Source organism: Calypte anna, chromosome Z, assembly GCF_003957555.1.
Source record: "Calypte anna isolate BGI_N300 chromosome Z, bCalAnn1_v1.p, whole genome shotgun sequence".
NCBI lineage: Eukaryota > Metazoa > Chordata > Aves > Apodiformes > Trochilidae > Calypte > Calypte anna.
The window spans coordinates 18,550,212-18,576,523 of NC_044274.1; the positions used below are offsets into that span (position 1 = coordinate 18,550,212).

General features: G+C 40.7%; 1 protein-coding gene across 2 annotated transcripts; it reads left to right on the forward strand.

Moving 5' to 3' along the window:
- The first annotated feature begins 1,037 nt into the window (after window positions 1-1,037).
- On the forward strand, window positions 1,038-21,340 carry SNX18 (sorting nexin 18). Of its 2 annotated transcripts, none has more exons than XM_030466995.1 (2): window positions 1,038-2,618; window positions 18,915-21,340. In XM_030466995.1, exons 1-2 carry the CDS (start codon window positions 1,061-1,063, stop codon window positions 19,166-19,168), a joined length of 1,812 nt encoding a protein of 603 aa, XP_030322855.1. In that variant the 5' UTR covers window positions 1,038-1,060; the 3' UTR covers window positions 19,169-21,340. The 2 variants fall into 2 exon arrangements, with proteins under 2 accessions (XP_030322855.1, XP_030322856.1); XM_030466996.1 differs by lacking the exon at window positions 18,915-21,340 and adding an exon at window positions 8,726-8,946.
- The last annotated feature ends 4,972 nt before the right edge of the window (window positions 21,341-26,312 follow it).

Genomic DNA, 26,312 nt, shown 5'->3' on the forward strand with positions numbered 1-26,312 from the left:
CCTGCGTATTTGGCAGGATGCAGATGGGAAAGCATGAAGAACTGCAGATGAAAAAGGCACATCTCCTACGGAGAACTACTCTCTTAGGTGTTCATAAAGAAGTAGAAGCAGAAATTTGTATTCAGGGATCCAAGGAGAGATAGAAGCTCATTAGGAGAATGAGATTTATGTAATTAGACAACACAGAACCTGGTGCCACAGGAGTTACAAGGGAAAATGACCAGGGCAGAGAAAAAATACTGGGTATGGTATCGAGGCAGCTACACAGAAAATCATCACCAGCATGGCCACATTTTTTGAGGGGCCTAAAATACACATTATCCACGACGTAAATGCAGGCTTTCCTAACCCTGGCCTTGGTTTCCGTTATGGGCAATACTCAGCCGTGGGACAAGCTGTAGGTTACAGCAGCGAAGCATCGATTCGTCCTGCTCACCACAAGGGAACCGCAGAAGGATAACCAGGCACCCCTGGTGAAATGCTGAAACCTCGTGAGGGGGGCGAGGGTAGATTTTGTGCTATTGAGCTGTGGATTAGCGGTAGACTCATGAGAAATCAGTCAACGGGTAGAAAGAATGTGCAGGTGAGTTACCACCTGTGAAACTTCGTTGGAAACACTCCAAACGGGGCAGTACAGAACCCCCACTGTCCCAGCACCGGTCCCGGGACCCCGCGGGCGGCCGGGCACCAGGGGGCGGGCGGGGAGGGGGCGGGTCGGACTGGACCCATCGATGGGGGCGGCCGCTCTGCGCTCGGCTCCTCCGCCCTGCCTCTCGGCTCTGGATTAGCGAAACTGGCGACGTGGGACGGTCGACGGCCCGGCCCCCGCGCCCTGCCTCGCCCGCTGGGGTGAAGCCGGGACTCGGAGCCGCCCGCGCCGCTGCGCAGCGCAGCGGAGCCCGGGGAGAAGAGCCGCCGCAGCGTCCCCGCCGGCGGGAGGCGGAGACAGGCGGCAGCAGCGGCAGGCTCCCGGCGCGGCCCCTGGCGCGGCGCGGTGAGGGGCGGCGGCGGCGGCGGGAAGCACCCCTCGGGGGCGGTCGGGCGGCGGGGCGCCGGGGCCATGGCGCTGCGGGCCCGGGCGCTGTACGACTTCAGGTCGGAGAACCCGGGTGAGATCTCGCTGCGGGAGCACGAGGTGCTGAGCCTCTGCAGCGAGCAGGACATCGAGGGATGGCTGGAGGGGGTCAACAGCCGCGGCGACCGCGGCCTCTTCCCGGCTTCCTACGTGCAGGTGATACGCGCCCCCGCCGCCGAGCCGCCGCCGCCCGCCCGCTACGCCAACCTCCCCGCCGGCGGCTTCGAGCCGCTGCCGCCCCCCGCCGCCTTCAAGCCGGCGGCGCAGCAGCCCCCACCGGCGTCGGCGCCCGAGCCCTTCCCGCTGCCTCCCACCGCCGGGTACCCCTTCCCACCCGCGCCCTACGGTGGCTCCTACCAGCCCAGCCAGGGCAGCGATGATGACTGGGACGATGACTGGGACGACAGCTCCACCGTGGCCGATGAGCCGGGCGCCCTGGGCAGCTCGTACCCCGACTATGAGGCGGCGGGCGGCGGGCCCTCGGGCCGGTACCGCCTGTCCACTCGGTCCGAGCTCTCCCTGGGCTCCCGCGGCGGCCACCCCGCCGGCCACCCCCAGCCTCCCGGCGGTGGCGCCAAGAGCTCGGCCACGGTGAGCCGCAACCTTAACCGCTTCTCCACCTTCGTCAAGTCCGGCGGGGAGGCCTTCGTGCTGGGAGAGGCATCGGGCTTCGTGAAGGACGGGGACAAGCTCTGTGTGGTGCTGGGCCCACGGGGCCCCGAGTGGCAGGAGAACCCCTACCCCTTCCAGTGCTCCATCGAGGACCCCACCAAGCAAACCAAGTTCAAGGGCATGAAGAGCTACATCGCCTACAAGTTGGTGCCCAGCCACACCGGACAGCAGGTGCACCGCCGTTACAAGCACTTCGACTGGCTCTATGGGCGCCTGGCTGAGAAGTTCCCTGTCATCTCCGTGCCTCACTTGCCAGAGAAGCAGGCCACCGGCCGCTTTGAAGAGGACTTTATCTCCAAACGTCGCAAAGGCCTGGCCTGGTGGATGGACCATATGTGCAGCCACCCTGTGCTGGCACAGTGCGATGCCTTCCAGCACTTCCTCAGCTGTCCCAGCACAGATGAGAAGGCCTGGAAACAAGGCAAGCGCAAGGCTGAGAAGGATGAGATGGTGGGTGCCAACTTTTTCCTGACCATCAGTGTACCCACAGGCCCCGGAGCCATCCTGGACTTGCAAGAGGTGGAAAGCCAAGTGGATGGCTTCAAAGCCTTCACAAAGAAGATGGACGAGAGCGCCCTGCAGCTTAATCACACCGCCAATGAGTTTGCCCGTAAACAAGTCACTGGTTTCAAGAAGGAATACCAGAAGGTGGGGCACTCCTTTAAGTGTCTCAGTCAGGCATTTGAGCTGGACCAGCAGGCCTTTTCGGCTGGCCTCAACCAAGCCATCGCCTTCACTGCAGAAGCCTACGATGCCATCGGGGACCTCTTTGCAGATCAGCCACGGCTGGACCTAGATCCCGTGATGGATTTGCTAGCACTGTATCAAGGGCATTTGGCCAACTTTCCAGACATCATCCATGTCCAGAAAGGTAACGCTACCCTTATATGTTTTCTGAAACATTGAAGGTTTTTTCTGTAGGCACACAGAAGTAGGGACCAGGGGTAAAATCAGCCCTGTGTCTGGCTTGCTGGCCTTGGGTTAGATCTTGCTGTGTTTATTCAGGTAAACTGTTGCTAAAAATACACAAAACACACCAGTGACAATGCCAAAGGTCTAGACATAGTTAGGAATTTTACTGGTCAGAGGTTGTGTATCTCTGAAAGAAACCACATCTGCCTTTTCTGCTGATGCATTAAGGATTAAAGGGCTTGTTTACAAGCCCTGGCGATCAAGGCGTATGAAAACATCTATTAGTCTTTGATGTACATTAGGTACCTCAAATCTCTGATCTAGTGGATAATAAATACGAAGTAATCTGAAGATGCAGATTCCAACTGACTCCTCCAACTGACTGCCTTAGTTGAGGTGTGCATGGTGGCAGGTATGTGGTGCTGTGTGCATTTTGCAGTTTCAGACAGTCTTACACGATGTTTAAAGCTTCTGGGGTTTCTCAGATTGGCCATGCATTGAACTCTACTGGTGCCTTTGTAAAGATAATGGTCTGCCACAGAATTTTTAATTTAAGTTGTTAATCCTTTGCCTTTACTACTGTAAGAAGATGTTGCTCACCTGTTATCCTTTCAGCATCTTTCTAGCTGAAACATGCTTTGGGGTTGAAACTGGCAGCTGTCTATATGGCACTCTGTGATCTCTCAGAGAGAAAGAAATTCCAAAAATGAAAAAACCATTTTCTATGTTACTACTGACAGTTGTTCACATTAATGGAAGTTTGTATCTCTATATATGTGTAGATTATTTTTCTGCTGTGAAATTAGTGATATTTATGTCTTCTTCACCATTGTGAGAAGACTAACCCATCATTCATTTTTTTCTGTGTTCTATTACTTACCTGTTGTTTTCAACTCGAGTACCAGAGAGGTGTAGGGATTTGAGCTGTAAAAGAGACAAAGCATTGCATATGCTTTGCAGAAATGGATGTGTGTAGCAGTTACCTGAGAAAATGCATGTGCTTCACTGAAAATTCTTTTGCAAATCAGTAAGTGGTATCCTGCATTCCAAGATGTAGGGCCTGAATTGTCAGTCAAGGTGACTAAGTCTTTTCTGTCATTATGTGACATTTCCAGGGGTTTTGCATCTGGAACAGCACCTTAAGTTTGATGATAAAAGAGTTGGAAGAGTCTTTTTCAGCAGATAAACTCTGCTAAAAGATAAAAGAAGTCAGACTTCCAGGACATGCGCATTATTGCTGGCAAAATCTGTGGAAACTGTTATTACAAAGTTGCACAATTTGTTGTTACTTAAGAAAGTAAGCTTTTCATTAAAATTGCATGCATCTAAGTCAGATTTCCACTCTCCTGCTGAATTTTGAAAATGTGGGTGGAAAATTAAACCATCTTAATATTATTTGAGGAGAAAAGGGAAGTATGCAACCTAACATTTGAGAAATTGTTCTACTAGATGCTGTGGCATTGTGTTCTGGCTATCAACAGTGAGATCTTTTTAAAGTGTGTCTTGTTAACTTTATCTAAAAAGACTTGGAAAGTTTGTGGAAAGTACATTGAGAGTAGGAGAAAAAAGAAAAAAAGACAGATGGGTGAGACTGCAAAAAGCCCTGTGCCAAAAACCTTTTTAAAGTTTACTTCTCTTAAGGTTTAGGTATCACTTATTTCAGTGTCCTTAATATTTCCTACCCCAGCCCTCTTTCTGTCTCCTTGCATCAATTGGCAGCATCTGTGGAAACACCACCTCCAAAAAATTAGCACAAAATCAGCACAGACCAGCAGTGTGAGAAAATCACTCATGATATTGAAAGATAATGGCTTCAGAAGAAGACCCTAAATGTTCTTATCACACTGTCTTTACAGACAAGTGTCTGTGGGGTGCTTTAATTATTTGTCATTATATTAAATTTTTACATAAAAAGCATTCTTGAGTACAGTATGCTTTTCTAAGCAATAAAAACTTGTGCACTTTGTGGAAAAAAAATGCTTTACAATATCCGAAAGAGTGCTTATTACTTTATTATTAATAACATATAGGCTTTATGTGTCTATTCAGACTAATCATGCTTATTGATACCTTTTTATCCACACTTGGAGCCTACACCAGTTCTCATTCTATTTGAAGAGTTACTAATTTGGAATAACAAAAAAACCTTTCCATGCCCCTGTGCACCTCAGTGCATGGATGCAACTTTTAAGTATTTTATATCTGGAGAGAGGGATGACTTTGGAAATGTCATCATGTGTTTGGAAGTAGAGCATTTTAAAGTGAGTTGTCAACCAATAATAGGATTATCTGTATGCTTCAGGGGAAAAAAATCCCAAACAAATGGCTAGCTTTTTTGTTAGGTGAAAAAGACAAGCAGATTATATGTAGTACTTAAATATCTTTATGCTTTAAGGCTATATAGAGTTCTTCACTGCAGTGGTTTGGGAGATGAGACTTTGAAGAGTAGATTTGGAGTAATAAGAGATGTGCATGACTCAACCCTGTTTCTTTTAGAGCTGTGTTTGAATTTGCACTTATTGGTTAGGTTTACCTTGCTGAACTAGGGAAGTCTCATCTCCATGAGCTTCCACTTGGAATAGTGCATGAGCATAACATACAAAGAGCTGATTTTGTGCCAAGAGCCCTACCCTGGAGCTGGTTGGAGAAACCTACAGCTGGTCTGCATGCAGGTGTTCTTGCTCCAGATAACATTGGGCTAACATTGCCTTTGACACAGTTTTATCCCAGTCCCGTCAGAAAATGGCACTGAGTGTCTGCATTCATGTTAGAAACAGGATTAGACATGGATTACATGTTTGTTGCTGTCATTCCAATTACAAAACAGGCAGATTTTAAGAAAACTGAGAGGAAAATGTTGTTTGCATCCAGTGTATTGCTGTCTTATTACTTTTATGAGTTACTTGTAACAAGGTATAACTCTTCAATTCCAAATTGTTAACTTAAGATGAAAATATGAACTGATTGGTGTTCCTAGTGAGTGAGAACCTTCTTTTATATTTACTGTCTGGGTTAGTTGCCAGTTTTGAGACATTATTGTCTGTATGGACTAAATTAGTATCTGTTGGTAATAACTGATCATCTGAAAAATAGAGTTGATGTGCGTTTCTTCAAGTGTTTTATTTTCTAGTGTACAACTTATTTGTTCAATATAATTACCCCAAAGTGTCATTAGAAATGGTAGAAGCAGCATCCTGATTTTATACATTCCTTATATGGCCACACTTTAAAAAAAATGTACTTTGAAGTTAGTATTTCTCCTTTGTTTTCTACATAGTGCAAATGGAAGATGTGCAATTCAAAGTGGAAGTGTGTTTTGTGGTATGGACTGAGAAGTCTGCACCTCTGGAGTTTTGTAATAATTTCTCCAACTTCTGCAGTATGAAGTATGGAGAATCTGAGTTAAAAACCAACTTTTCCCTCCGTGTGGGCTTTGTCTTTTCTCCTGGAGTTACGGATCAAAGCCATGTAAGCTTCATCTGCATATCAGCAGGAAAACATGTTAACTGTTGTGCTTTTAATTGCACAGGGGAGCAGGTCTTTCAGCCTTTTGTGCTGAGGACATCATGCATAATCTGAAGTGTGCAGACAGGGATTGTCATTTTGGTCACTCATATAAAACATGTGAACCATGGAACAAGGGGGAATATCTTCAAACTGTTTATTGTCTTACTAATACTTTAGGCATTTTATAAAATGGAAATCACTTCAATAGGAGATTTTTCAAAGATTCCCTCTTCCTCCTTCATTTTGAGGTACACACAGTGTTTAAGGAATTTTCTGTGAGGGAAGGAAGAGTTAAAAGTTCCTGCTCCAGAAGAGACAAAGGAAGGATTTGAACTTCTCTGTCCCACATGCCAATTGAGGGTCAACTTGTTAGTGCTTTCTGAGAGACCTGACCAGGTTTCATTTGTGCTTCAGCTTGGTTCTGAAGATTCATTGGAGTACACTTTATCGTGAAGAACATGCTGAGTTGGAAAGCCCACATTTCTGTTTGGAAGTGCTTTGGAGTCCTGCTGAGTCTGGCACAGAGCATATCAGTGCCAAGGCTTACATCCCCTACAAAAGTCTTGTTTTATAGGGAAAAGTGGAACCTGTAGGGTTAGGTGATGTCAGAGTGGGGTCTGCATCTCAGATCTCAAATACTTGAATAAATACAGCCGTCAACTCCCCGTGGGCAAATGTTTCTGAGGCGCTGGCATGAACATATTCCTGCACTTATCTTGTGGGTTTTGTAGTAGAAGATCCAAATATGTTAGACAGGTACACTTCTACTCAGTTTTCTTTAGACTCCGGGAAAACATTTGTAGAAGAGTTGATTAGACTCAAAAGCTAAGCTGCAATTTTGTCACTTTCTTTTGCAGAACTGCTGCATCTTTTAAGAAATACAAGCTGCTTTAATTTTGAGAAGAAAAGCAGCCTCCTGTCCTTGTTTGTAATGGATAATGCTTACTTTTCCGTGTGTTTAAGGCCTATTTGTGGGAACTCCCTAGGCATTCTTGGCAAAACAAGTGCTAAATATTAATTGCTAGAGCTTTGCTCAACGAATGAGATCTTCCGACTTCAATCATCTTCAACATAAATGCTCACTACAGGCCCATGCAAGTTCAGGTTCAGAAAACTTATGCATATATAAGAATTCGAGATAGTATATACTAGTACTGTAGGTCATGCTCATCTGACTGTCCTTTTGTATTTGTTTTGTGAGAGTAGAGGAGTTAGAAGTTTTCAGGTTTCCTCCTTGTAAGTTTTGATTGGGGAATTACTGTAACTGACGTTTTGTGAAGGTGAAAGAAATGCTAACTTGTGGTTTCCTCTGTACTTTTCAGAATTGTTCTTTCTCTTAACATTATGATGTTAATGCTAGGCACACACTTTTGGTTATGACTTTTGCAAAACAGATTTGAGAAAGTGGTCCAAGTATCTTCCAAGATGTACACAGCAATTCAGTTCCCTCTGCATGCCAAGATTTTTTTTAAAAATCTGAATTACTTTTTTTTCTTCTTGAGCATTGTTGTGAAAAGTAAAGTAAGCCAAATGGTCTTATTCACCTGAAGCAAACTTAATTCCATATGTTGGCTATAAATAATGTGCTGGATGCATTTTTAGAATATCTTACAAAATTGTAGATGAAAAAACACCCAAGCACTAAAACCTGGAACTCTTAACATTTTCAGCATTTTTAATTTGTTATTTGAGGAAGGAGTCATGTGTGTGTTCACAAGTAAATCAGACTGGTCAAAATTCACACCTGAAATTTTATATCAGAGTGTAAAAGCAAGCAGTACTTTTCTCTCATGCTTACTTTCTCACCTCTTAAATTTGTTGTGCAGATAATGGTTTTTCCATCTCTGTTTTTCCCTTTGTCCACTTTTTTGGGTTTTTTCCCCTCTGTCCTTCAGATACATTTCCTATGGGGTTCAACTCAGGTAGCTACCAGCTAAGAGCTGGGCATGTAATCCTAGCCAGGTGACCCTTACAGCAGTAAAAAGAGATGGGTACATACATTTCATCTACTTAAGGAAATTGATGAGAAAGAATGGGTTGCTCCAGGCTTACAAATTTTTTGCCCTGTCAGCCTCCCCATTTCTGTAACAGTGATGATGTAGCATTGTCTGCTTGCTGCTGAGTCACCCAGTATTACCTCCCAGTATTTGAAGAAAGCTGAGACTTTTAGATGGCTTTTTAGAAGACTTTTTAGAAAAAGCCTTCACTTCTAGAAACTGTATACAATTGTAGCTTTCTTGGTGCATGGAATATCAGGGACAAAAATAAACAAGACTAAAATCGAGTAACAGCCTTACTTGAAGAAGGGTAAGCAGAAGGACATAAAAAAACCCCGCCTGCCTAAAAGAGGTGTGGATCTTTTGAAAGCATAGGGTTTTTCTTTTCTCCTCCCACCACAACTCTTCTTACTTACAGCTTTTTCAGGCAGCAGGATTCATGTAGTTATGATATCTCTCTCTTTCCTGTTACTTTTTGAAACCTGCTAACCTGAAACTGTAGACGTATGGTGACAGATGTTTCATATCTAATAAAACCACAGTGACTTTTTTTTTTTCACAGACAGCTGGTAGCAGAAGAAGTGTAACTGTTCCTCCCGTGGGAGAGACTGCACACATTACTGCACACCAGAAAGCTTACCTCTTAGTCCTTGCCTCCCCACTTAGTCTTGACAGACCAGAGAGATTTTGATCACACCTCACACCTTGTAGCTGTTGTGACTGCAGGCAGGGCACTGTCACTGCAGGGTACTTGCTCACCACAGCTCGTAAGGACCTAGCCACTGGGAAAACCATGTCTTGCTAGAGAGTAGCAAGACAGTGTAGGTATTGAAGAACTGAAAGTTGTTTTGTAGAAAGACGACGTAATTTTATTTCAAAGACCATGTAATGCCTTTCCAGCTAAAAGCTAATGAAGAATCTAGATGGAGTGAGAGTTCTCTTGCAGCACAGGGTGCTCCAGGTTTTCCTAAAAGGACTTTCATTCAAATCAGGAAGGTAAAAATTGGGAGACTAAAAATGGAAGGTACTTCTCAGAGTTCTGCCAGGTCTTTGTAAAGCCATTATCAAAACCTAATGAACTTGCCAGTTTTGGGAGGATTTTAAGTCACTTTTGAAACAAGGACATATTTCAGCAGTTCCAGCATCTTTCCATGACTTCATTGTGAGACTTGGTTTGGACAGTTAGTATGCCAAGTTAATGTGTGCAGGCTGCATAAATTCATCCAAAATTATTTGTTCAACCAGCACAGAATTTGAAAATTCTAATTTAAAAAGTGAAATAACTTTTCACTTAGTCAACAAAACATGACTCTTACGGTACTAGACCAAAAAAAGGGCAGTGTTTTCTACACAGTTTTGCTTATATGTTTTATGAAAGCCAGGAGGATTTAAATAAACTTTAAAAAGAAAAAAAAAAACACTTGTGAAAACTATGTTTTAAATTTTGGAGAGAAATCTTTTAAAATCAGTGATTATATACATTTAAACAATCTGTTCCCTTCTTGTCAGTGACTTTGGGTTGCTACTATAGCAGGGCAGGAAGGAGTGATGCTTTTCTTTAGGTAGGTACCCATGATGAGTGGAGAACTTGAATAATAGTGATGAGCTGAATACCCTTTTTATACCTACATGCAGTTATTTCATAAGAATGTGAAAAGCAGATTCATGCTATGATTTGGAGTCTGCATTGCTTTTTTTGTCCCATGGTAAAAAGCAACTTGCTGTTCTAGGTTTTTCGAGCTTACCATTTTCAGTCTTTATATGCATGAACAGCTATGCAGGCTAGCTGGCAGTATAAGAAAGAACTGTTTTACCAAATACCACGATAATGACATCTCATGGTTTGCACAGTTCTGTCACCTGACCCCACCCAAGATGGGGAATCAGGAAAGGAGAACAGGACCTGTGGGTTGAGTGAAAACAGACAGAATGATAATAATGAACTAATGTTAACCCCATACTGTTATAAGATACGAAGTTACACTCAGCTCTAGATAGCAGTAGAAACTTGTTCTTCCAGCAGTGAAGGTTGAATGCCATCACTGCATGCACAGCAGCTACAGCAAGGAGCTGATCACAGCAAGTGGAGGAGCAGGCCTCAGGCACAGGAACACCAGCAAGACAGACAGGACCCTCTTGGGAAGGCAGCCATGGCAGAAGAAAAAAACGTCCCACAGACTTGCTGATGCACGGTGAGGGTGATATTTATGGTATGGAATACTTCGGTTGCCAACTTGGGTCAGCTGCCCTGAGCTTTGCCCTTCCTCTCCCACTTATGGGTGCTGTTCAAAGCTACCCTCAACCTTGATCAGTATAGAAACATGCATATACATTTTATCTCTTTTGTTTTCACTGGACTCTTCAGTCTCTTAAAACTTCAGTTTCTCTGAACAGAAAAATAAAATTATTTTATAATTATGTCCCAGCAAAATCAGGACATGACACTGGATTTTCAAGTTGCTTGCAAGTTTATATAAGCCTGTATTCAAAGGGGCACATCCCTGTCTCCTAGAAAGACAGACAATTCTCTTCTGGCTTAATAAAGCTGTAATATTCTCTATATGTTATAATGCAGATTGCATTAATATATTAATTTAATATATTAATTTATAATATAATAATTTAATAAAGTTATGTATTTGCAACTAAAATGTGCAATCTGGTAGAATCTACATTTGTCCTTGCTTCTCTAATTAATGGTATATGGGTATCAACGAACAGCATTATATGTCTTTTTCTCTGCAGCCACATCCTGTGAATCTTAAGAAAATTTTGAAGAAGTTACTGTTTGATACAGTGATGCTTACATCCATTGTGACCTTGACTAATATTTGTCTTCCATAGACCTAGAGATGCTATATGCTGTTTACCAATTCTACTGAAAATAAATTTATATCACACACGCATGCACTGCATAATTTCTGGTTATGTTGTTATGTTTTCTTGTTTATGTGGTTCAAAACTTATGTTTTGAAGTCAGCATTAGGAACAGGGCATTTTCAAAAGCTGTTAGGAGTCAGTCTGCAGTATCATTCTAGCAGAAAAGTGCCTGTGCTTAGCATCCCCATTGTCCAGTTCTGGACTCTCCACCCTATGAAGGACATAGAGTTTATTAAGCATGTCCAGAGGAGAGCCACAAAAATGACGAGAGTGCTGGAGCACCTCCCCTATGAAGGATAGGGTGAGGAAGTTGGGGTTGCTCATGCTGGAGAAAAGCAGGGTCCAAGGTGACCTTATACCAGCTTTCCGGTATCTGAAGGGGATCTGCAGTTAAGCTGGGGTAGGGCTTTTTGCATGTGTGTGTAGTGAGAGGACAAGGGGAAATGGTCTCAAACTTAAAGAGGGGAGATTTAGGGTAGACATAGTAGGAAATTCTTTCCTGTGAGAGTGGTAAAATGCTTGTCCAGGGAAGCTGTGGCTGCCCCCTCCCTGGAAGTGTTCAAGGCCAGGTTGGATGGGGCCTGGAGCAACCTTGTCTGTTGGAAGGTGTCCCTGGCTGTGGCAGGGGGGTTGGAACTTAATGGTCTCTTAGGTCTCTCCCAACCCAATCCATTCTATAATTCTAATTGAGAGAAACTAGTGTTTAGAAGCTGTGATGACTGAACTATAGCAGACCAGCTTAAATTCTAGAGAAAGTTTTTCCTTAAAAGCCTGTTTGATGCCTTGTTTAGATGTTGAGAAATAACAGTTACTTATATTTTCAGATATGTCCAGCCTGGAAAACATGACTGTTTTTTTAACAGGCAAGTGTAGCAATTTTCTAGTATCCAGGCCAGTTTCATTCCTTTCAGTCCCTGCAGTCTGCCATAGGAGCTGAAGGCATACAACTCCTTAGATGGTACATGTAAATGTCTAAAAATACAGACTGCCCCAGAATTGGGCAAAACCAGCATTACCTAATGTTTGCTTCTCAGGCTGTGTTGCAAAACTGTACATTTTTTGTAATGGACAGAAATGTACACAATTTACTGGATTTTAATATCAAAATATTCCTGATGGGCTTCCTTTCAGACATTGCCATGTGTATCTGTAAAGTCAGAACTATTAATGAACATAGTTTAAACATGCATTAGTGACTGAAGTAAGACCATTTTCTTTGTAAAAAAATCTGTTTATGTACAATACATCTGTAGATAATTAATTTTGAAGTCACATCATTCAAGATTCAAATGGTAAACTTTAATTCAATTTTTGCAATTTTTACATGTGGTTACCTAACCTTACAGGCTTTTCTTGTTTTATTAATGGGGCCATGGGGTGGGAGGGGGTAGTATGTGCAATAAACTGATAATTATAGAATAGAATTCTATAATAATTCTATAATTTTTTTTACATTTTGCTCTAACCTCCTGTTATCAACTGTTTCAAGGGCAAATTATGGCATGTTGCATGCATAGCAGTGTGTTGTAGCATAGCCCAGTGAAACATTTGTACTGTAGGTGCTGCACACCAAAACTTGTAGATTCCTCCTGGGGACTCTTGAACTGAGTTGCATGTTACCAATGTGATAATTTAAATATTTTTCAGTAGTATTCTCTATTTGGAGCCTCTGAATGCACGCGAGTATGATTACACTCCCTGTAGATCTGAATAAATAATTTGGTTAGGTATTCTCTTCCTATTTGTCTGTACACCAACTGGTAGATGTGTGCACAATGACTACAGTCAGGTCTTTAATATGGCATTTTTTTAATAGTAATAAAAAAAAAAGATTAGACGTGTGGTATCCATTAACTCAGGTAGTTCTTTATTGTGTGTTGATTCTAACAGTGTCATTAATTGATTGTATACTAATTAAATCCATGTGTATGTTAAGACTACCAGATGAGATTAATCAAGTTTTGGAAATCTCTAGCAAAGATGTTTTATTTGTGCGTTATCTCTGAATTGCGTAAAGTAGATGATTTCATTTTTAACTAAAGACTGCATCTCAGAGTGACATCTTTCAATGAGCTTTGAAACAGGGTAACTGACAGAACAAATAATTGTGTTGGATGTTAATAATCCTGTTGACAGTCAATGCTAACCTAGATGCTAGCACCTGTGATTTATGATTTATTGGACAGGGGTTTTTTTCTATTTTTTTTTTTAAGCGATAGGAAACAAAATAATGAATAGTAAACCTTGTATCTTTTTTCATATAAAGAAACTCACTTTGTAATAGTAAATTACAATTTGATATTAATGAAATAGGATGTTGTTAAGGTACTTTTGCACTCTTTAGGAGAAGAATATAAACTTAATTAGAAAGACTAGGTTTGTAAACTATTGTTTTGGCACTTTCAGAAAGAGTAAGTTAATTAATAATTTTGCCTCAGATGTTGGAAGTGACTTTTGTGTTTAAAACTGTAAACCCAGATTTTAAAGTAGCAAGTCATTCCTACATCCATAACAGTATAGCACTTTCTCCCTGTGACATTTCTTTTGTACAGTTTTGTTCCTACTGGAGAAAACTTCTGGTTTTAATTTTAGGCAGCTCCCTATTATGTTGCTTTCCATTCTAAATCTTGGCCAGAAAATGTAAAGAATTCGCAGAATCTTGTTGTAGGCTTTTGTTAATCTGTGCTGTTTGTTCTTAAGCAAATAGTCTGTCAATGTAGTAGAAGCTCTATTCTGCTTCACACAATTTCGTCATTTCACTCTGTATTGAGAGAGGGAAGTTTGGGGGCTTTTTTTGGAGTAGGATTTCATGTTATTTGTAATCTCCTGTGGTGCTTCTGCAACTTCCCTTTTGTTGGAGCTAATGATTGTGTAGCCCTGGGCTGAGCTGGATCACATCACTAAGCCATTGATTAAACTAAGCCACTGGCTCCCTCCCCTCCAGGCCAAACACAGTTTTTTATTGGATTAGTCATTTGAGTCATCCCATAACAACATCTTTACTAGATCTGGTGTAAGTCGGGTAGCCATGTAGACAGGCTTGTTCTGGCTGCAGTCTGTTGGATTAGAGATAAGTGTTTCCTCCACAGTCACTTCTTCAAGTCACTTCTTCTCAAGGGTTGGACTTGATGATCTCAGAGGTCCCTTCCAGCCCAGACGATTCTATGATTCTAGAAGGAATGTAAATTGAAAATGTGCTATGTGCATATAGTCTACCCAGGGTTTGTCTCTTCAGTTCTTTAAGCAAAGGGCTGTAGTTAAAAAACACCACTGTTAATTGAGGAAAAAGAAAATTTACTTCTAGTTGGATTTTCTGCTTTTGTATTCTTCGATGAAAGCAATATCATGAATGTATTTTCTTCCTTCTAGAGATGATGTCTCATATGAGAACAGTGTCTTGTACTAAAAAGAATAGCCAAGGGATTTATTAGACTAGTCTCCCTCCAGTAGCCGGTTTTCAAGAACAGACATCATGCCTACTGTTAAACCATTTGGTATGGTGGGCAACTGAATGGCTGTTTAACATCAGGCTTTAAGCAATGAAAAACATCGTTCACATCTGCTTTTCCTGGTCTTTAAGAACAGAAATAGATGTAACACAGCTTTTTACAGTGTCTTTGATCCAGGAGCTCTTCACTGTTTGGGAGCTAGTGTTGGTCACTGAAACATGGTCTCCTGACAAGGTCTTTTCTTTGCACCGGAAGTTTTAAATGCATGGGCAAAACTTTACAGAATCTGTGGAACTGGAGCTAAAAACTACAAATAATTTCTTTTTATGTATTCCATCCCCCTGGGAACAGTGTATTGGTGAATATTTATCCCAGACATTCAGCAGGAAGTTACTTCCTTTTTCTTTTCCCTAAAATGCATGTTACCTTTTTCTAGGGCTGCCATAGTTCTGCTTTTGTCTTTTTTTTTGGAATGTCCAAACCAGTACTAGGTGTTCATATCATTACATTCAGACACCGGGAGGTGTTTCTGCAGCTACACTTAGGCCAGAGTAGCCTAAGTGTAGTTTCAACAGCCTGCAGGAGGGTAGAGGGAGCTGGGAGGTGGAAGGTGCTGGGTTAGGTGCTGAGTAGTGAGGATGGAGGTGATAGAAGATGAGGTTCATGGCATATGGCCTGGGGTGAAACAGATCTCTGGCCTGGGAAGCATCAGAGTTTACCATGGGACCTATCTCCAGTTGGACATCTCTGAGCAAGACCTTTGTTTTCAGGCTCCCCAGTTCCCTTGCTCTGTCCTCTGCACTCCTTTCAGCATTCGCAGGGTACATCATTGCACCCTGGACATCAGTGAACGTCTGCTCCTGCTCAGAGTTCTGCTCATGCAGATTCAAATACAAGGGCTGGAGGCTATGCAGTGGTGGCCAGAGAAAAGTTGGGATGAAATCTGTTGTGTTATTGATAATAAAGCTGCTTGCAAAGCCATGCAAACAAACACTTTCTTCTAAGATTTACTACTTCAGTAGATGTTGAGCAAGTTAAAAATTACATTTACAATTATATTATTGTTAAAAATAATTAAAATACATTATTTATTTCTGTGTACTCAAGAAAGGTTATCAGATTGTCCTAAAATAAGCTAAATTTTCCCCTCTATTAGAATGGTTGTTTCACTGATAATTAAACACTTCATTTAGAGGCACTTCAAAAAAGTAAGCAAGTTTATATTTAAGCATATGTATAAATTCTTGAACATTGCTGACATCTGGTTGTTTTCTTCTTAGGTTTTACAGGATACTCCACTATGGGACCTGTATGAATCCATATGTCTTAAGAGAACAATGTTAATGGTTGCAATTTTCCCTCTCTGATTCCTTTCCCTAATTATAAATCTTTCTTCTCTAATGGTAAAAACTACATTATGCATGATATGTGTAGTCTGAAGGGGTTTCGTATTTATTTGGTAATTTATGTTTTTATTGTAAAATAATTATTTCAGTTGTTGATGCTGTAAACGTCAGTATTTTTCTGGTCATTCTAGAGGTAACATCTAAAGCTGTTTCTCACATCACAACTGAAGAGTTGTCATGTTTATTTAAACAGCTCCATCTGGTTTCCAGTAAGTCCCAAAGTTCAGTTTTTCACAGCTGTGCATGGATTCCTGCCATGCCTGCAGAAGACAAAGAAAAATTCTGCTAATCATGTTTTCTTCGTTGAAAGAAGCATCCTTTTTGCAGAAGAGGGACTTAAATATTTTTCAGATCATGCTCTCACTTCAGATGCCTCACTTCTCTAGAGGAGGAAATAGAGATCTTCTGACATAGTCCCACTGCTGACACCACTGCACACAGAAGACATTTCTTGGTGGTGTTTTTTTGGGTCCGTCTGGAGATGATGAGGTCAAACAGATGTAGCAGCCAGTGCCAAGCTTTTAGCCAACACACTGGCAGGCTGTGGGGACCAGAAAGGTGTGGATCCAAGCCTTTCCACCACCTTGCAGCCCCAGGGGAAGCCACTGCAGAGTTTGGCCTCTGCCATTTGAATACCAGTGTCCTGAGCCATGCTGCTTGTGGTCTATGCTTACCTTGTTAAAAACCTCCCTATTACCGTTCAAAAAAGAAAATCTGTTGTGTGGTCTTTCCACAATTATATCACACCAGGGGGAAATTTCCTGTGCTCTCAACTGAGAGCTCATAACAGGGCTGTGTAGTGGAACAAAACAATCAGACACCTCTGATTACCGAGAAGTGGGTGTGAGCCAGTATCAAATCCACCTGTGCCCAATTAGGGCAGGCCCCCTACTGAGCATGTGCAAGACCAGGGGGCCAATAAAAGGTGAAACTCACAGCCACAGACTAGCTCACTCTCAAGCACTGTATTACCTTTATTGCGCTACCAGCGCTCATTGCTTCCAAGGTGAGGCTCTCGTGGCGCAGCTGGTTAAGACCCAGTACTGCAATGCCGAAGGCCCTGGGTTCGAGACTCCACAGAGAGCCTCACCTTGGAGGCAATGAGCGCTAGTGGTGCAATAAAGGTAATACAGTGTTCGAGAGTGAGCTAGTCTGTGGCTGTGAGTTTCACCTTTTATTGGCCCCCTGGTCTTGCACATGCTCAGTAGGGGGCCTGCCCTAATTGGGCACAGGTGGATTTGATACCGGCTCACACCCACTTCTCGGTAATCAGAGGTGTCTGATTGTTTTGTTCCACTACAGGGCTGCAGACAGGAGATGCCACATACAGCACAGCCTTAATGCAAATTGAGCAGAAAAATACAATTTTAAAAGTAGGCAAGAACTGAGGAAGTGTTTTTGAGCGTTTGCAATTAAAAACACTCCCTGCAACAGCTAAGAAGTTATTGTTAGAAGTTGAATGGAGGAAAGTTAAACATGTTTCTTTGATTTTAGGAATTCCAGATTTTATTTATAATGCAGGACACAACTCTGATTTAATTTCAAGAATGCAACAAACTCTTTTTCCCCAGGTCTGCCAAATCATCTGATCTTTTACCCTGCTCGTAGGTTACCTTGACCATCCATTCTACCTAGCTTCCTGTTGAGGGAGTGAGCCACAGCAGGTGGGGAAATGTGAGCAGCACCTGATGGAAATGCAGCAAGCAGCATCTGTGCTCCCCAGTTGCCTCCCAAGTTGCTGTGCATGCAGCAAACCCAGATGTATCCATGGGCAAAATCATGATCCAGATGTGAATTGTGGAGATGTATCAGGGTGCTGTGGGGAGGCAGATTCAAAGTGTCACCTTACACTGGGAGAGGACAGAAAATAGTATTACTGCTGATGAACTGCTTTTTTACTGTTTAGTGTTGTTTACTACATGTGTGGATTCAGGCTGATGAGAGGTTTCTCTGTTAGCCAGTGCTGCTGTAGGCAGTACAGAAATCCTTTTCTTCAAGGCAATGCAAAGGGAGCCCTATCATTGAACTGCAGTCACATGTATGGTAAGAAGTCTAATCTGAAAGGAGGCAGTTTATTAAGACATTATGAGTAGATGAAGGAACAAGTAGCGTAAGTGTGATCTTAAAGGATGTGGAAAATGTCCCATCACTAATATCTTGCGATGAGATGCTAGTGAGAGCATAAAAGCTGCACTGGTCTTATTTGGTTTAGTTTTATGAATAGAATGGGTATGTACTATTTAAGGCAAAGAAGTTGCTTTATGGGAAATTGAGTCCAAGAAAATGAATGCCCTAAGACGTTTCTTGGTACTCTGTAATCATGAGTCTGCTTTGGACAGGTCTGTTTTAGGTGATCCTTGGTTTTTATAGGGTGGGTGTGTGCTTTAATTAGCTGTTCGGAGAAAGAGGACTGTCATTTCTGCTCTGTTTTGTTGTTTTTTTTTCTTTTCTTTTCCCAACTTTGAAATAGATTTTTAGATTCTCTAGTACTTCAGAATTAATTTTGGGGTATCGATAGTGTAAAAGCAGACTAGCATATTGGCAAGATCTTGTGTATTCTGGTCTTTTTTTTTACATTTAAAAAGATGGGGAAAAGTGATGTTTTACAAAGTCTACTCTCTTAATGAGTTTGTTTTTCTGGTGTTTATGTAGGCTAAAGTGGATCTGACTAGGTTTCTAGAACTTTCATTTTTTTCCCATCACTGACATATATATCAGTTATTCCCTGAAGAACACCATCTAATTTTTAAGACTGTGTAATAGGCAGGTTTTAGTAACCATTGCAAGCTAGAGACTTAAAAGAATGCATTTTTTTAAAGAAGAGATTCACACTGTGATTTTTTATGTGGAAAAGCTTTATTTTATTCTTATTTTGTTTATACATATGTATGCACACATATGAGTTTAGAATGAGCTTTATACAAATCCTTGTTGTTGCTAAATCACTTGTTAAAGTACAGTAGTTAAGTCTACGTTGTCCTCACAGTTCAACTGTTTTGTTTTGTTCTTTACACAGGTGCCCTTACCAAAGTAAAGGAGAGTAAGCGGCACGTGGAAGAGGGGAAGATGGAACTCCAGAAAGCTGACGGCATTCAAGAACGCTGTAACATTATTTCTTTTGCAACCCTAGCAGAAATTAATCATTTCCACAAAATTCGTGTGAGGGACTTTAAATCACAGATGCAGCATTTCTTGCAACAGCAAATACTCTTTTTTCAAAAAGTTACACAAAAGCTAGAAGAAGCTCTTCACAAGTATGACAGTGTTTAATCTATGAACTTTGGTTTGTAGACTTCCCTCAGCATGAATGTGATCCAGGTGGCAGAGCAAATGCTGCTGAAGAACTGTTACCAGTGGTTGATGGTGGTGCAAGGATGTTTTTTTTGTTCACCTGGAACCCAGGTATAATCTCCCATTATGTAGAAAGGAAACAGTTATAGGGCTATGTAGTAGAATAATTACGCATTGTAATTAAGTTATACTGTGTATGCCTACACTACCATTGTAACTTTTTTGAAATAATGAGTATACTATTTGCCTTATTGCTTTTTGAAATACGGTATTTTAGTGCATACTTTGTAGACCTCAAAACCCTTCGGGTATTTACGGAAGTTGGCTAGGTAAAAGCCTGCTTCAGATGCCTTTTTACTTTCCTAGATTTGGATTTCCTAAATTCAAACGATTCTCTGTTTACAGATTCCTACTAGAGCAGCTATGTGATTCTGTGCCTTTAGATTCTATTTTTCCTTTTCTAGTAAGTCTATAGTTTTTATGAGTAAATGAATGAAGGGTTGATGCCTATGATAAGAACTGATTATGAATCCTCACATTGACTGGAAAAACATCAGCTGCCATCCAGTTTGCACAGCAAGTACTGTCTTACAACAAATGTTGGCTCAAAAAAGAGAACTTAAATCTATTCACTCTTTCCTTGAAAATTGAGACTACTTGTTACATGTACTAGGATTTTAAGCACATATACAGAAATACACCACTTAATTCCCTTCCCAAAATGAATAATACAGTAAGGGGTTTTGTGGTTTTTTTTTTTTTTAGTATACAGCGTTACTGTGAGTGAAAACTTGAAAAGAGCTAACCTAATAAAAATTATGTATAACAAGGGGATATCAATACAAGCCATGTGGCTGGAACATTTTTTTAAGTTTGAAGTTATGTGCACATTGTCCAGTTCCTGATTCAGTTTAACTTCAGACTTGCATCTACATTGCCAGCTGTCTGAGGTGACACTCCACTGTGATTCATAAGTTTACTGAGTTACAAATTTTCAGGGATGTTCACTAATATAAATGATCTGAAATAAGTCGTGGCTGAACTGACTCGGGAAACAGGTGGCATTTTTATGTTTGTAACATGCAAGAATTAACAATTGTCTTAATTTTTGTATAAATATTTTTGACAAGCAGGGTGCATTTATATATATGTAAACAATATATTTTAAAGAGTTTTCTGGCTTATTTCCCTTGAAGTAAGTCTAAAGTCTGTGTTTCTTAACTATTGGTTTCCTTCTTATAGGTCAGTAGGAAAGGTTTTTATTTATCCTATCTTTTTTCTCCTAATCAAAAATAATTAAACCTTCCAAGGAAGCAAAAAATTTACCTTTTTGTTCTTAAATATAGTATTCAAAAAGAACTTAAATGGAAGCTTGGAAAAGGAAGTTAAGCAGCAGTTATTTTTAAATACGAGTCATTCCTTAACTATGCAGCAGAAATCTGTGTTTCTTTCACTTTTTCTGAGTTTCTGTAGCATAACCCCACACCTCTGTTTTAGAAGAATGAATATAAAAAGTATAGTCTTGGTTTTAAGATTCTTCACAAAATGCTTGGAGATTGCTACTTTGCAGAAGTTATGTTCGGCAGTGCTCCTAGTACATACCCAAAGAGGTAAAATACAGAAAAATTAAGAGGAAAAAGCAATATTTGTAAAAGAAAGGACAATCAGTGAGGAAAATCTCAATTTCCAGGCTACTAAGAGTGTGCTGCAGACAAGGTTGACCATAAAATGAGGACCATAGTCACAGGGCTGACTTGCTCTTTTATCTTCCTCATTGTATCTCATTGTATATTCAAAATTGACCATTTCACATAACAGCTCTTCCTAGCAATGCTCCAGCTTCCAATATGTAATTTAATTAGATGAGATAGTGATGAGCTAGGTTTGAGCTGAGTTCATTGGCTTGTGTTTGCCAGATACTGTTTTCTTAAATGTCTTTGCAGTATTTAGATCAGACTACAATCCAATTAATTCTGTGTGGAGGTGTTAAGACCTGTACAGAAAGTGATCTTGGTCCAGTTGAAATATTCTAGAAGGTTAGTATTAATGACATGTGTGTGTCCAGGAAGAAATTAAGCTGTGATATGTATACATACAACATTATCGGACAGGTACATTTTTTGCAAATAAACTGTCACGGCCTTCACCTTACCTTCTCATTTGTGAATTCTTGGGGCAAGGGGAAAGTGGGAGCACTGGCTGCGTAATACTGATGTACCAAAAAAGCTTCACTGGTGTCCTGGATCTGAACTGGTGCAGAGTTCAGAAAGGTTCAAATCTTCATCCATATTAGTGTCTTCCTTTTTTCCTCACTCATTTTAGAGTTGGAAATAAACTGATGTAGGGAGCCTGAACTATATTAATGCTTACTGCACTATGTGAGAACTATGGTTTGAATCCTCTTTTTTGGAACAAGTATGGCATTTGCCATTGATGGACATCTGAATGGTGTGGTCTGAGATCTGAATGTACTCCACAGTGAAGTGAATGTATATTGTGTGGAACATTAGAAGCATCGAGGGTACTCTAACAAGCCTTTCAAATAAATGAAACTGGAGGAAGCCAAATTATAGCATAATGTTAAATGCCTTTGTTTTATTCCATTGTAATTCCATTTCCATTTTACATTCCATTGTAATTTTAAAATTTTTTTTGGATACATCACAGTTTCTACACTGATAAGTACTAAATCCCTAGTATACTTATTGGTGGTTAGAATAGTTGAATTAAAAGCTGCCAGAAGATCCACTGAGGTATTGATGTCTGTGAAAGTGCTGATTCCAGTGAAATCTGTGGATCCCCAACAGGGAATATATCTAACTTATAATCAACAGCAAGTATGAATTAAATGTCTATTAAAATTTCGGGGGTTATATTTAGAAATTAACAACCTGAGTAAATGCTGGGATCAGTTTGTTTCCTAGCCTTCTTGCTGTTTCATATGTACTGAGAGTTGCCTCTATTTATGACTTGGCGATGTTTTCTTTCTACCAGTTTCAGGGTGCAATGGCAAGCTAACTTTGATTTAAAGATGTTATAAGGCCCAGCATATAGAGATCAGTAGGAAAATCAAGTGATGATGACATATACAAGACAAGCACCGACAGAATCTGAAAAAGTTTTCAAAATTAAAGAAGATGCTGCATGTAAAATTGACATATTTTTAGAAAATGTTAATCAACTGCCTGTACTGAAAATGCCTACATTATTTGGTGATGCTCAGGTATATTTTTTATGAATTACAAGACTACATTTCACTACCTTATTATTCTGCCAGAGCTTCACCATTCCAGCTAACATCTTATGTGCTGGTTGTCTGTTCCAGTCTGAGTATTTTTGGGAAACTTAAAGTTGTTCAGCTATTTCTCAGAAGGAGGGGGAAAAAAACAAAGAAGTTTCTTTCCTATTAAATTCTCTAAGGAGTTTGGCTGGAAAGCTCTAGTTCTTTTATACTTTGGAATAGGGATTGAAATTTACTGCCCATGAAGATTTGCACAGATATTTCCAAGTTAAACTAAAGTTTCTCAGGGCCTGCCTGTGCTCAAGTTTCACAGAAGAATTTTCTGTAGCTCCCCTTTGCTCGAAACAATTGCTATTCTAACCTTTGTCAGCAGTATCTCCGACTTTCTCTGTAATTGTTTTCCCTTCATCGAGAAGGTGCTGGACCTCACAGAAGCAGAGTGAAGGTGCTGTCCGTAGGTCTTGGTGTGACTGCTCTTTGAGCCTGGCTATGGGAGAAGTGGCAGCCTGGAAACCAGTTTTGAAGTTGGGCCTGGCAGCTACAAGGTGGAGCTCAGAGGTGGTCAGAGAGGAACAAATGAGATCCAAGATAAAGAAAGGGCAAGGACAGAACAGCCTGTGACTATAAAAGCCTGTTCCACCAGTTCCTGATTATATCTTGGGCTACCAAATTGTCCCAGACCTTTTGCTGTTACTAAATCCTCATGATTTCCAATCAATCAATCCAACGAGCAGGCACAAAATGGGTAACTTAGATTGTTCTGGCACTGAGGACGGCAACATGTAGTTTCTCTCACTGGAAAGTACATCATTTGCATGATGGTCGAAGTTCTGATATGGCAGTCAAAACGTTTGGTTATGTTGATGAACTGTAGGTGTTGGGGCAGAAGGAGATCTCATTTTGCAGGTTCTGGGAAGCAGAACTGCCCCGTGTGTTCTATTTTCTACTTTTTTCTTAGAGAAGAGGGAATAAATATAGGAAGTTGCACTCAAAACAAACATGATAAAGAATGGTAAGACTGATCATTCAGATTTTAAAACTTTGTAAATGTCATAATTAAAGTAACTAATTGTGTAACTAATAATATACTAATTACTAACAGAAGTAATTTGTGTAACTAATACATCAAGGCACATGATGATAGACAGTTACATAACTTTTTTTTCACAACTTCCTGCCTGATTCAGTGTAGAGGATTTACAGCACTCTTCTAGTCTTTCAAGGGAAGGTGTTGTCTGCATAATCCTTACTTCCTTTGCAGTACCTGTTGAAGTTTGGACAGTGAGAAAGTCAGTGTGAAGATCAAGTAAGCGTTTCTCTTAGCCTGCAAAGTAGTGCTCAGAGAACACAACACTGTCCTTACCTATACAAAAGTTCTATGCAATATAAGCCACACAAAATAAATAACTTGCACAAAGGCTGTGCTCTCCATTTTGTGTAGGCTTGCATTTAAACACAGGATTTATTCTGAAAAAAGTGCTGTGCATTCACATTTTTCACTGAAGATTATAGACATTCTGTTTTGAATAGAGAAAATGCTACACACTGCTACAAACTGCAAAGTCCTCTGTAAAAAAAAATAATCTGGAATTAATTTATTTAAGTTGACCATCACATACTAGAGTACACTTGTAATTTATCAGGTGCAAAATTGAAATAATAAACCCAGCCTGTTTAGTTGGAATGTTGCTAACACAAACTCCATGAAAAAATAAGAGATTTCTGCCATTCCTTTATTATAAAGTCTTTATTTGGAAAAAAACCAACACCAACTCTCCTGAGGAAATTAATGCTTAGTTTTCAGAATGAGGTGTGAATATTACTTGGGAAATTAGGGATGGGACCATGTGTAGAGCAGTGAGGTAAAATAAACTTCTAGAGGAGTCTCAGTGAATGGAAAGAGGCCATCCCAGGAACACACAATTTCATCACTGGAGCCCATTTTCCAATGCATATACACAAGGATGCTGAATTACTCACATGTGCTACCTTACTTCTGGCATTTCCTAAGTGTTGAGATGCTGCTATTGTAATTCAGTAATTTCTTAATGTAACACAATCCAATATAGCACATGCTGCACATAGAAACATGGATTGTGTGATACACAGAAGCACTGTAACTTCCATATACTTCAGACTGAGGCAGCAGCACAGCTCAGGCATGCACTGGGTTAATTGCAATACATATTAGCTTTAGACATAGTAAAACAATTTTCTAAGCTTAGAAGGCATCTCCCATATCACCTATATGATAGACTTGGTGCTTGCAACTCCATTTAAAACTAGGCACTTAATTTGTTTCCACCTTGAAATCAAGGGCGTAGGTTTTTTGCTTGATTCCACTGGGAAGAATATCAGGCTCTGTGAGTTGAAATTACATCCCTCCATCAATCCACTACCATTTGGTCCAGAGTATTATCCTTTGCTGATTCACAGCTGAATCAATCTGAGGTACACAATTTTGAAGTTGCCTGTCAAAAAGCTCTTTCCTGTAATTTTAGTAAAGAGCCACTCTTGTTTTAGGGAATATGACATTACCATATGAAAAAAAGAATTGGCAGGATTGTGTAGTTCTTTACTGGTTTTTGTTTTAAAAGACATTTTCAAGAAGCATGAAAACCTTCTATGAGAAGATAAAATCAGGAATTCCTAATTCCATCTTTTTCTCTTTTGTTCCCTGTAATTGACAGTATCAGCTCAATTTTTATTTGCAATATAAAACTGCATATGAGGAACATAATTTAAATACACAAAAACTCAAAGAGCTAGGTGAGGCAGTAGGGAGTTTTATTTGGGTATTCAGGTGTCTGTATTTCTCACAATTGGTACTGTTTCTCTCTCCTCTGGGAGGGTACTATACCCATCGCCTCTGATCCAGCGCTTCTAGAGGTGACAAAGGGAGAAGAGTCACCTGCACCGCTTTTAGTTTCTGAGGCAGTTTCTGGTCTAGTTGCAAACATGGGATGAACGCTGCAAAACATCACTGGAAAATAAGAAGTGTCAGAGTTCTCCAGTGCCATCCTGGCAGAGTTCTACCACATTCAGTGTCTTCTGTTTTGCTTTGCTCAGAGAAATGTTGCAGACAAGAAGTCTACTCTACCTGTTAAATGGCAGAAATTCAGGCCCATGCTGCTGATTAAACTGCTGTGTCAAGTCTGTGCCAGTTTTCACCTGTCATCTGTCACTTGTCACTTCATGCAATTGTAAGAAAAATAGGAAAGGTTTTTCACAGCTAAATAAGGGCTTGTGAAGCAAGTCAGAGAATCGTAGCAGTTCTGTGTTGTGCCCATATTGTTGCAGCATAGAAACATAGTCTGTCCACTAGATTCCTGCAAACAAGACTGAATATGCTAACAAAGGATTAGTAGGCAGCTAAGTAAGTCTGTCTCTTCAGCCTCAAATTCCCTTTTTTTTTTTAGCAGAGTCTTTAACTTCAAAAACTGTATATGAATTTTCCTTTGTTTCATTCCACCATCCCACTTTTTCCTGGGACTTGGGAATAAGCACAGGCAGCTGCTTTCAGATATCTTGGACTGTCTTGTGAGCCACATCCATTCACAAGCTGTGTGCCAAATGACAGCTAGGTCTTTCTCTGTTTGATTAAGGTAAACAATGTGTAACGTGACATTAAGTTGAATTTGGAGTGACACAAAAGTCAGATGGAAAAACAGAGATGATACACATCAAACCCTGTATAAAAATGTGGCTAATGCATCATCACCTTGCAGAGGTGGGCATCTGGAGCTGTAACTCTGTTCTGCTTATCTTTTCCTCCAGGTGCTTATAAGCTATGACACTTCCATCTCACAGTGTTTCCAGTAGATGATTTCCCAGGCCTAGCTGTCCATACATCCACAGTACGCTTAGTGATGAATAAGCAAT

Coding starts and splice junctions, on each gene's coding strand:
- SNX18 (XM_030466995.1), top strand. CDS start 1,061: ATGGCGCTGCGGGCCCGGGCGCTGTACGACTTCAGGTCGGAGAACCCG. Junction 2,619..18,914: donor CATCATCCATGTCCAGAAAG/GTAACGCTACCC, acceptor TTCTTTACACAG/GTGCCCTTACCAAAGTAAAG.